Source organism: Ptychodera flava, chromosome 11, assembly GCF_041260155.1.
Source record: "Ptychodera flava strain L36383 chromosome 11, AS_Pfla_20210202, whole genome shotgun sequence".
NCBI lineage: Eukaryota > Metazoa > Hemichordata > Enteropneusta > Ptychoderidae > Ptychodera > Ptychodera flava.
Genome location: NC_091938.1, coordinates 14915177 through 14925902, shown reverse-complemented (window position 1 = coordinate 14925902; position 10726 = coordinate 14915177). Strand labels below are relative to the sequence as shown.

General features: G+C 37.0%; 1 protein-coding gene across 4 annotated transcripts; it reads right to left on the bottom strand.

Moving 5' to 3' along the window:
• Positions 1-297: 297 nt before the first annotated feature.
• On the bottom strand, positions 298-6781 carry LOC139143595 (type I iodothyronine deiodinase-like). 4 transcript variants are annotated; one of them, XM_070714058.1, is made up of 5 exons: positions 5074-5155; positions 4264-4535; positions 3600-3794; positions 2271-2446; positions 298-2075 (listed from the first exon to the last, which is right to left on the bottom strand). In XM_070714058.1, the coding sequence occupies exons 3-5, from the start codon at positions 3603-3605 to the stop codon at positions 1811-1813; spliced, it is 447 nt and encodes a 148-aa protein (XP_070570159.1). In that variant the 5' UTR covers positions 3606-3794; positions 4264-4535; positions 5074-5155; the 3' UTR covers positions 298-1810. The 4 variants fall into 4 exon arrangements, with proteins under 4 accessions (XP_070570159.1, XP_070570158.1, XP_070570160.1 ...); XM_070714057.1 differs by lacking the exon at positions 3600-3794 and adding an exon at positions 6703-6781 and having other exon boundaries at positions 431-2075; positions 5074-5096; XM_070714059.1 differs by having other exon boundaries at positions 431-2075; positions 4465-4535.
• Positions 6782-10726: the final 3945 nt, after the last annotated feature.

Sequence of the window (10726 nt, the reverse complement as noted above, 5' to 3'; positions counted from 1 at the left end):
CTTCGAATATGCTGGTTTAGGGGACGTTTTACCACTGCTGTAAGTGCTAAAACAGTAATTCAGCATCGATGGAATGAGCTGTCGTCCAATCAGAACGGGACAGTATGGTAGCATAGTATATGCGATTCTCTAATAGTTGCAACCACCGGCATATAAGAACATTTTTGTGAAACGAATGAATGTTTTAATAAATTCCGATGAGAACTACAGATTATCGAATCAAGGCATATAATAAAAAATACTTTCAATGAATACAGAAGTGGCAGTCTCAACCGGACACATTAACAGAACTTTAAATCCTCCATTATGATATTTATTGGCAAAGAAAATACAACCTATGGCAACATGTGGCAGACACACCTAAAAAGAATCATGCAATATACGGAGCTATTGACAATCAAGTTAAATTTTATTTTATTTTATTTTATTTAATCTCGAACCAACAGGTTGCCCCAATAACAGGTTCGTTTGAAAATAAAATATAATACAAAAACGAAAAATATAACAGTAACAACGTAAACAAACAGACAGGAGAATTCACATAAAAAACCAAAAAAACAACAACACAGCGAAGGATAAACAGAAATACATCCAGAAAAAAGTAATTATTCAGAAAAAAGGATCTTACATAATCCATGACGAAAATTACTGAAGTTATTAAAAATATCCAAATTTTGCTTGTTACAGATAGAATTAAAATATGTCTGAGCTCGTGATAAAAATGAGTGTTTCAAGATATTCGTACGTGCTGACACTGGTCTAAAAAGAACAGCACGACGCAAGGTAAAAGCAGGAACGTTAAAATGAATCTGTGCAAGAACATCTGGAACGCTATAAACTGAGTGAAGGATTTTATAAAGAAAAAGGGTGTCTAAAAATTTCCGCCTGTTCTCCAATGTGGGAAGCGGAATTCATAACATAGGTTACTATACAGAGCCCTTGAGTAAGCCATCGATGAACGGAAACAAAGATACTTGATAAATTTTATTTGGACTCTTTCTAATTTCTTTATCAAATATAATTGATGAGGGGACCAGATGGGTGAGCAGTATTCAACGTGGCTTCTGACGTAGGAGACATACAATGTTTTTAAAACCTTGATACTATTAAAATATTTACAAGAACGCTTGATAAATCCAAGCATTTTAAAAGCCTTTGAAACAACATGGTTAATGTGCATACTCCAGTTAAGTTTACTTGTTAAAAATACACCAAGGTCTTTTACAAAGTTGGTGCGAGTCAAGATAGTTTGCTTAGCACATCTGTAAGGAAATATTTTGACGGTTTTTTTCGATTGAAAGTGAATGAAATACATGAACATTTTTTAACATTTAATGACAGCTTCCATTTGATCGTCCACTTCACAACCTGGTTGATATCTTGTTGAAGTTTGACGCAATCGGAGATATCAGTAATGGCCATAAATAACTTGGAATCGTCAGCATACAAAGAAAAATTTGCATAGTTCATGCATTCAGACATGTCATTGTCAAAGATCCTCGACAAAAGCAGCAAATACTAAATCATGGTTAGTTTGTTTATACAAACAGAGAATTAAAATAAATATTTGAAAGCACTTTCAAAAATTTAACTTCAGCATGTGTACAAATATCTTATGGAAAAATTTGTCTTCCAAAATGACACAACACTTTCGGTGGTAATGTTCAAAGGACGATTAATGATACCGCATATCAGTCTTGTAAGGTGTGCTACACTTACTTACATGACGTCATCACATCGATTAACCTACCCTGGAGTGGACTACCTATCTAAAATGTGGTCATTTTGAACTGATGAAAATCAATAGATTTCAATTTATGTTACGGCCGTCAAATCGTTCTGCAATCCAATACCGTAGCTCTTCGGTCATTAGCATACCTTTTACTAACTGCTCTTCTATTGTATTGCCAAGGAATGATAGTTTTCCCTCTTCAATCACGACAACTCTATCGGGCATGGCCGCAAACACTCTAAAGAAGGAGTTATCCATACTGTCCAATACCATGCGTACCTTGGTGTCGTCTTTCATGTCGCTGGTAAAGGTTTCGTATTCACTATCCATTTCCATCAGAAGCCTGTAAAAGAATTAAATTGCTACTTCTTCAAATGCGACTTCGACATACATACATACATACATACATACATACATACATACATACAGACAGACAGACAGACAGACAGACAGACAGACAGACAGACAGACATTTGCAAATACACACAAAAGGAAACTTCATTTGAAAACCTTTAAACCTGAGAACACCAAAACTTACTTTGCTGCATTAATCCTGTCTTCCAATACCTTGTGTTCTTTAAAAAATGAGTAATGAGGCCCCAACTCTTGAGTTTCGCCAGCGGCATGGGCTTCCATTAGATAAACCATATAAATGTCGACTTTCTCCTTGTAGTCTTCGTATAGTTTCTTCAGAAAGCCAGGGTGCACAATGGCCTAAAATGAAATGAGAGGTAACTTTTCATTGATTTGCCCCACTAAATTATCAGATTTATCTAATATAAATATTATTTACTTGATATAATATTCAATGGAAAACAAAAGAATGACAAACTGTTAATGGGCTGTTGACACATTCGCTAATGCGAGAACCTGGGATTGAGAAGGGCGCCTTTAAAAAATCATAGGGCTGTCTTGGCTACATTTTGAAAGGCTGGTATGTTAGAAAACCATTGCATCCTTTCAGAATGGACCTTCATAATGTTGTTGGTCTCCTTTTATGATACCACGAAATTGCTATGACTCAACTAAACCGACTAACTTCATACAAATACAACAGGTTACAAAGAAAAACACTCATAAACGTTCTGTTATCACTAAATAACATTGGCCATTAGGAAGGCAGAGTGTCGGCAGTCCCTTGTACTTTTTATGTCTCATATTGTTGTAGTCTCTCGCACATACGACGGTGGGGGGATCGCAAGCGGAGCGCCGATGGCGCTAGCAGGGCATTCCGAATGCGAAGCACCACGAATGTATGCTTTCGCATCCGTTCCCCATCGAGACAGAAAAGGCACTAGGGACTGTCCACAGTCTATTAGGAAGGGTGAGAACATAATAGCTACGAAATGATTACATTGTCTTCATGAAATTGTCTTTTGTACCTTGATACATAGTTCAAATTTCTGATTGAGGCGATTAAAATGATGTATTGTTTGTAATGTGACTCCCTCATGACTCCTTTGCTAAACGAATGGATATAATCTAGGTTTCGAATCCGAAATAGCGTTTACTCAGTTCGTTTGAAATTCCTATTTTGGTGAACAGGATCGTCCCTGAGCAAACAGAGTTAGTATCTAGTTGCATATGTGTCAGTGTGGGCGTGTGTCTTTGTTTCATTGAAGATAGCTTTATGGAGGAGTCGCAGTCAAAATTCCAATAGCTTGGTTCAGCTTATTTACTGCTTCTTCAGGCATGACGATGTAGCGGCTGCTTGTCACTGTTGACTTCTGTGCTTAGTGAGTGGGTACAATGCAATAAATAAAAAATTCAATAAACTCTGTCCGGATCTCATATATTACCGCATTAAAAGTACTTTTTCATTTATCAATCTAATTAATGTGCTGAGAACTATGTGAATTTCTCTTACCCTCATTGGAGGTCAGGATAAGGAAGAGGCTATGAACACCAATGGCTTATCCTTAGAGGTGCTGAGACTAAGCATTGGGATTGTTTGTCTTGTTTCCATGTCAACCAGCGCAATGTTCGGTACTGGACTTCCGATTTTGATGCTTTCCAAGTGATGGCTGTCAACGTTTATTGTGTTTAAGAGTGCTTTCGTAATCTGCAGATAAATACAGATATTGCGATACGTTGCATCGTGAATCCATATAATACCCCTCGCTTCAAATATCAAGGCGAACAACAATATGTAAGTTTTCATGTTTTGAGAAAGTAAAATCCTCTGTTCGTTTACAATTAATGACAAATTAATGGTACTTTACACTCTATGATTGATAAGTCACTGTAAGGTCAATACATTCAAGAACATGCTAAAGTATCTGCAGAATAAAATAAAATACAGCATCTGCTGGGCAGTTATGCTGTAGGGATTAGTTTTTACTTCTTCTATTCCTACGTATCGTTAACACAATATGGACTCGTGTCTGAAATTAGTGTGGGTATCTTTAGATGACCATAAGCAGTACCTCTTTTTTAACATCACAATGTCTTGCAAAATACGGGTAGGATAAAGTAATAATAAGCATTATTAAAAGCGTGATCACAATGGAAGATCGACCATATCAACCCACCTCCTCGTCGTCGTGGTAGTGTCTGAGGATTTCTCTATTGACCATGGTGGCGCTACGGTGTTTGTATATGATGCCAAATTCATCCAATACATCCTGAATGTATCTTGCTCGGACTTTTTGGGATTTCAAGACTATTGACGCACCATCTTCGACAGTCGGATCGACTGCTTCAATGTATGCCCTTTTGAAATCTTCACTTACCATTACTTCAGATATCCTACGAGCAATCTTCAAAGTAAGATCTCTATCCTTTAAAAAGTCTGGGTCCATAGCTTAAACGAGAAACACATTCATTAGAATCTTGATTATAGTTTGTAAACATTTAACGCAGTACATGACATGATCATATCCGTCATGTGAAAACTATGTACATTTAATAATATTTCACTATGTAGGTTTACCTTTACAAGCTTCGGAGGAAGAGTTCAACAAATATCATGAGAAGAAAAAGCTTGCACAATCGATTTATGTATTTTAATACATTGAAATATACATGCTACAAACAAACATGTACTGACGAAGATAGATATACCAAATAGACACATAAACCATGCTTATCAATCATGTTTCTGAAGACAACATTTCCTCCATTGAATTGTATTTATTGGTAAATTTAAATAGTGCTCGCTTTTCCATTTTTTACCAAAAAGTGAGCAATTTGTAAGAGTTATTTTTGGCCAAATCTGCCGTGGAAGTTGTACACTTCAAAACGCTCTGACTTTACTGTGTATAATTGCTTTCTTTTGTATTGAATAAGTATAGAAAAAAATAAGCAATTGTGGGGATAAGCATTTGTGCGGGAAAACTTACCTATACTTGCCAGGCAATGTCTTCTGGAAGAGTCAAAATATATATGTGTACAAGGCAAATGATAGGTAAGAAATGATGCTTTATGTATGTATATACCCGTATTTTTTCTAACCTAAAATAATTGAAATCATTATGATCGGTGACAGCCAATCGTCTTCATGGATTGCAAAATAATAGTTTATTTTTACATCGTAGTTTCTCGGAATCTGATCACTCTTAATTTTGATGGTATGGAATCGGGTCCTTATTAGTTTACACAAAAACATTGTCTTGTTATGCTTGCTTTGGGGCCTCAGTGCAATGCTGAATAATCGGATACATTATCAGAAAAAATCAGGGTATGATTTCACAAAATTCACCGGTATTGTTAAAGCTATTAAAGCCCCTGTAGCCTTTCTAAAAGCCTTTCTATTTTCTCTGGTTTTCTTTAAATTATACAAATTTAAAGGATATAAAGTTTTACCAGTATTTTAACCGTTATTTTGGTTTCCCTCCATTTTTAAAAATTGGTAATATTACAAAGAAAGCATAACATATGGTGTCCCAGTGGAAAACATTCAGCACTATATGCATTATATTGGACTACTATGTTGTTCTGTGAAGAGTCCAATGCATATATGCACTATGTACTGTGTTTTTGCGTTATCTGCGTGAGAGCTCCATTTTATGTTTGGGCAAATATTTATTATTTATCTTGCTCAAAATTGCACATGTAGTCACAGTGGACAGTTTATTCTACCCGATTAACACCCCTCAATGAGTACATTCCCATGAACTTGTTTTAGTTTGGAAGAAAAATCACAAAAAATAATGCTAAAAGATAGATCTATCGGGCCTTTGATATTAAGCAACACAGGCAACTGGTAAATATCTTACCCAGACCAACAACAAAACAGCTTCACAGACGTTATGTAAGAACAAAAACCAAACATCAGGCAAAGGCTTCACATGGCTAAATGATGACCTTTTCTGTACCTCAGGCTACATTGGCTACCTCTTTTACAGCGTTAGGCTAGATCAACGGATTGGAGGAGCATTTTTCTCAATCACTCAGTCAAATCTTATCACTAAGATATTTCGTTTGAAACTGAAGTCAACAAGCTCAGCAAATAACTTGTTAGGGACGCCCACTTATTTATTTTGGATTTTCTCATTTAATTTTTGAGTTTTCACTGTCGTTCACTTCGCGATCGATCATAACGAGAAAAAGTTTGAGCTTAGTGACACAATAAAATGCAAATGGGCTTAAGGTAGTGTGCACCTCGAAAATGGAAGACTTAAACTTTTGCTCAAACTTTCCTCAATGAAGTTTTAGTATGTAATTAGATAGAAATTTGATAAGTCCCACCAAGAAAAGAAAAGGTCATAGATGAGGTCCTACAAAGTATTTCTCATGACGTCTGCTTTCCAACGTCTATGACAAAGGCCGATTTTGACCTGTTGTTTTTATTGTAGGTGGAGGATAGTCATCCGGAGCAAATGATTTTTTCCATACGAGTAGGTTAATGTATCCTGCAAACGTTTTCCTCAGTAAAGAAATATAATAAACTAACAGTGATGCCGTCGATGTCAAATAATATCATTTCTTTTCAAATATGTAATATGTACAAACTGTTGAAGACCTCTTACCTACAATCGCTAGTAAAGAACTTCTAAAAGGATCAGAAAGACTTGAACCAAGCAGCTATGCGGACAAGTGACGAAGGTATGAAGAAGTTAATGTACGTATACCCTGTGTATGTATCGTTCGGTAAGAAAAATGTAAATAATTACACTGAAGGCCAATCATCTTCACGGATTGAAACAAATAAAGTCCATTTTTCATCTAGTTATCTCGACCTTTCAGTCTGAAATTTTCTTGACACAAGAATGCGATAATATGAGAATGGAGCAGGTAAACAGTACCATCACCTCAAAAGGTCACCGAGATAATAAAGCTGCTGTGCTATATCGCCATAAAGGCGAATAGGTCATCGACTTAACTTGTTGCCCGATGTGTTGTTTGTCCTACCCTGTAGAGTTCGATCACCTTATCTGTTATATCACGGTACAACTACTGATTGGTGTTCACTAAAACAGTCATTGCAGCACTTATAATTCCAAAACGAGGCACACTACTTCATGGATATAAATAAATAAGACGCAACGGTAACGCAAGATACAGGTTAATACCTTTAGCAGACAAACAACCAAATAACTTCAAATACATAATGGAAGACAAAAGACAGAAATTATCACGGGTCTACATCAGCCATAGGCTTCACTTGACCCTGATAATGACCTCTTCTGTAACATAGGCTATATTGGTAACGGTTTTGCAGTGATAGGCTAGATGAACGACTAGAATGCGTCTTAATGCATTGTACAAAATACCTGAATTTGCCCGTCTGTAAAGTCTGACCACAATAACGTTTTGATTTGCAAAAGCATGTGAATTTCAAAGAGAAGGGAATCAAACATTATAAGTTCAGTTTACTGGATGGTAAACACGCTTAGATTGGAAGTTTTAAAAGCTGAAGTTGGCTAGCCGAGTCCTTAAAATGTTAGAAACGACAATTTTGTTGTTTGAACAAACAGAAAATATCAGTAAGAGTACATCAGGTCAATAGAGGTCCACTTTTGATCGTGAAGGCATTACCCTTCGTGTCCCAATAACTAGTACAGGGATGTGCATAGTCGTAAGCTGCGGGGGAGGTAGGGTGCCAGTTGCCCCCCCCCCCCTGTAATTTTAAGAAAAGTGCAATTTTCCGAATACACAGAGAGATAAAATCGTTAATATTTCCGGGGCGAGTCCTAGCATGTGTGCTTTGAATTGATGGTTTAACATCAATTGTATCTGTACTACCACTGACTCTTCGATATTATTTCTATTGTTGCTACGGTTTATTGTACGCTGGATTAACTGAATCTAGTGTTACTTTTTGCAGTGCGCGGAATAAAACGTCTCTCTCTTGCGGCTTAACGAATAATAAACATCTTTGTGTGGGAAAATGCGAAAAGAAGCGCGCTCACACATACATAGACTGTACATTTAGTCAAGTAACACAGTTAGATTAGTCGCCTTCATTTGAACACTGTCAGCTATGGAAAATTTGCCAACAATGTAAATAATGAAAGTCCGAAGAAACGGCGTGTCAAGCAGTCTATTTTGACATTTGTCAGGAAGCGGGGAGGGTAAGCATACCATTTGTAGCAGGTTAAATGAAAACGTCATTCAACATGACGTCAGGTCCCATGCATTGCAGTGACTGGGAACACGTTCGATCGGCAGGAAGATCTCTATTTGGAATATTTGATGGCCCTGAAAAGGGCCTGTTTGGTTTGTGAGCGATCAATATGATCGCTGTGAATCAGAGATTGGAGCCTATTCTAAGTGTTCCAGTTTGGTACGGGCAAACTGAAACATTACTGCATTTTCGACGTAGGCTTCAATATTAATGCAGCAACAGCACCGAAACGTCTTCGAATAAATCCCCAAACTTGGTGTTTAAGCGGAGGCTAAATAGTTTATCATGAAGCTCATTCAGAATTCTGGTGTTCCCATAGTAAGCCCCGGAAGTCTGGTTGCTGTTGTTGTTGTTTGTATTGTTGTTTATCTTGACATTAGTCGTGTTGTTTGTTGACCAATAAAATTCAACGAACGCAACTATCGTGCTGTTGTTTCAAATGTAATGTAGATGTCCCCAGAACTTTACAACGACGCCATCATTAATGACCAAATGCAACTTGCTCCCACCGTACACTCTGTACCTATAGGTAGAGAGTGTACGTTGGGAGAGAAATTTGAAAGTTACTGATCACTAAGTCCTAATCAGAATTGAAAAAAAAAGACAAAAACGAAAATGTTTATAATCATGATAGCCGTAGAGGAAAGATGCCAGATCGAAGTCATTGAAGTGTGATTTTTATAAACTTTGGCTAAAAATATTGAACTTGAATTTTTTCATTTGCTATTTTGCGGTTACTTTATATCACACACATAAAGTATATCATTGTTATAGCTTAGTTTTCGCTATGACCAGGACGTATATCCAGCGGATGCGTAGACATTATAATTGCTGCATTCAGCTTTGTTTGCCAATAAATATGCAAAACATGTACGTTTATGTTAATTACGCAAATCCTAGGTAAGCCAGGTTCTGCCCCTGGGCAATTTGGTCAGGCTATGGCCCTGATCAGGCTTACTAGAACGACGAAGTGTCTATTTTTAAGTTCCGGGACAAGTACCGGGTCCTTCGAAACAATGCATTCTCTAGTATTTAAAGAACTACGCTCTCTACCTCATTAAAATATATCTAGTCTTAAAGCATGACTGTGGTGTTGTGTCCTTGAGCAAGGCACTTTATTCCTCATTGTTTCTCCCCACCCAGGAGTAATGGGTACCTGGTAGGACAGTGGTTGTTATGTGTGCGTTTAGCTCTGCTGCGCTTATTGGCTGCACATGTGAGCTGTTGTTTGCTCCCCAGGGAGTTGGGTGGTATTATATAAGGTCCAGTGACCAGGGGTAATAATGATTGTAAAAGCGCCTTGATCACATGTACTTGTGGATATGTGCGCTATATAAGAACCAAATATTATTATTATTATATTATTAAAGCCTATATATTGGTGAATGATGCTGCGTATGAAAGTATAGGGTAGTAAGAGTACTTTTGCCCAGTAATAATTCTGGCGACACTTCAATGTTTGAGACCGATTTAAATTTATAATGCATTAATCAGATTCACACTCTAAGCCTATACATGGTTCCAACGGAGGATAGGAAAGGGCATTCAAAACCGTTTTACCATAATAAACATCCGCCCGCCTGACTTTGTCTTACACTGTGAGAATATAATTGTGCTACGCTCTTATTAATAAAGTTTCATCACATTTATCAATAACGTTTTAAAAGGAATTTCCCCTATGAAAGCCGGATTATTGTAAATCTTTGCAAATGTAAAAAGCTACGTTACTGATTGGAGGTGCCGTGTTAAGTCCCAGAATCTCATAATTTTGCCATGTTTCAGCCTTTCATTGTCATTGAAGTGCACACATGAATTCTTTTCTCACAGCTGGGGTCAGAAGATGTTCTTGGTTATCTTTATCCCTGTTTTGAATATGTTTTCATTTATTTAGAATATGATGCCTGTGAATATACAGCGGCTAAATTTGAGTTGGAAATAAACGTACAAAATGTTCCGGTTTTTGTCGGAGAACGCATATGTTTCAAAATGTGTTCCTGTACCACCATTTGACCCCTCTTTGCATATGTCACGAAAGTGTCCATCAAGGTTATTCAAATTTATCATACGGTGAAAGCGATGCTCTGAGAATTCAAAAGTTCCCGACCAGTGTATGCAAATGACTGCGTCATCAGTAATTCCTTTATTATGCGTCCACATTCCTGAAACTTACCGTTTAACGGTTACTATATGATTTAGTTTGCTGTAGATGAAATAATAGATATGTACTCAAATAATCGCAATCATACCAATCCATAATCCAATAACACTAGGTCAAAATTTGTAAGACAATAGTTGTAAACATAGACACAAAACAGCACAGAACAGACAGTAAATAGACGGTACACAAACAAAGTCATATTCATGAAAGAAAGATATATGGACCTCTGGCCAGAAGACCAAGAAGTGATGTCAGGTGTTTCGAAAAT

What these genes read in the sequence shown, in the direction of transcription:
- LOC139143595 (XM_070714057.1), bottom strand. Translation starts at nt 4,533, where the DNA reads ATGGACCCAGACTTTTTAAAGGATAGAGATCTTACTTTGAAGATTGCT. An exon ending in ACTACCACGACGACGAGGAG is followed by an intron (nt 2,447 to 4,263) that starts GTGGGTTGATAT and finishes ATTTCATTTTAG; the next exon opens with GCCATTGTGCACCCTGGCTT. An exon ending in GACAGGATTAATGCAGCAAA is followed by an intron (nt 2,076 to 2,270) that starts GTAAGTTTTGGT and finishes ATTCTTTTACAG; the next exon opens with GCTTCTGATGGAAATGGATA.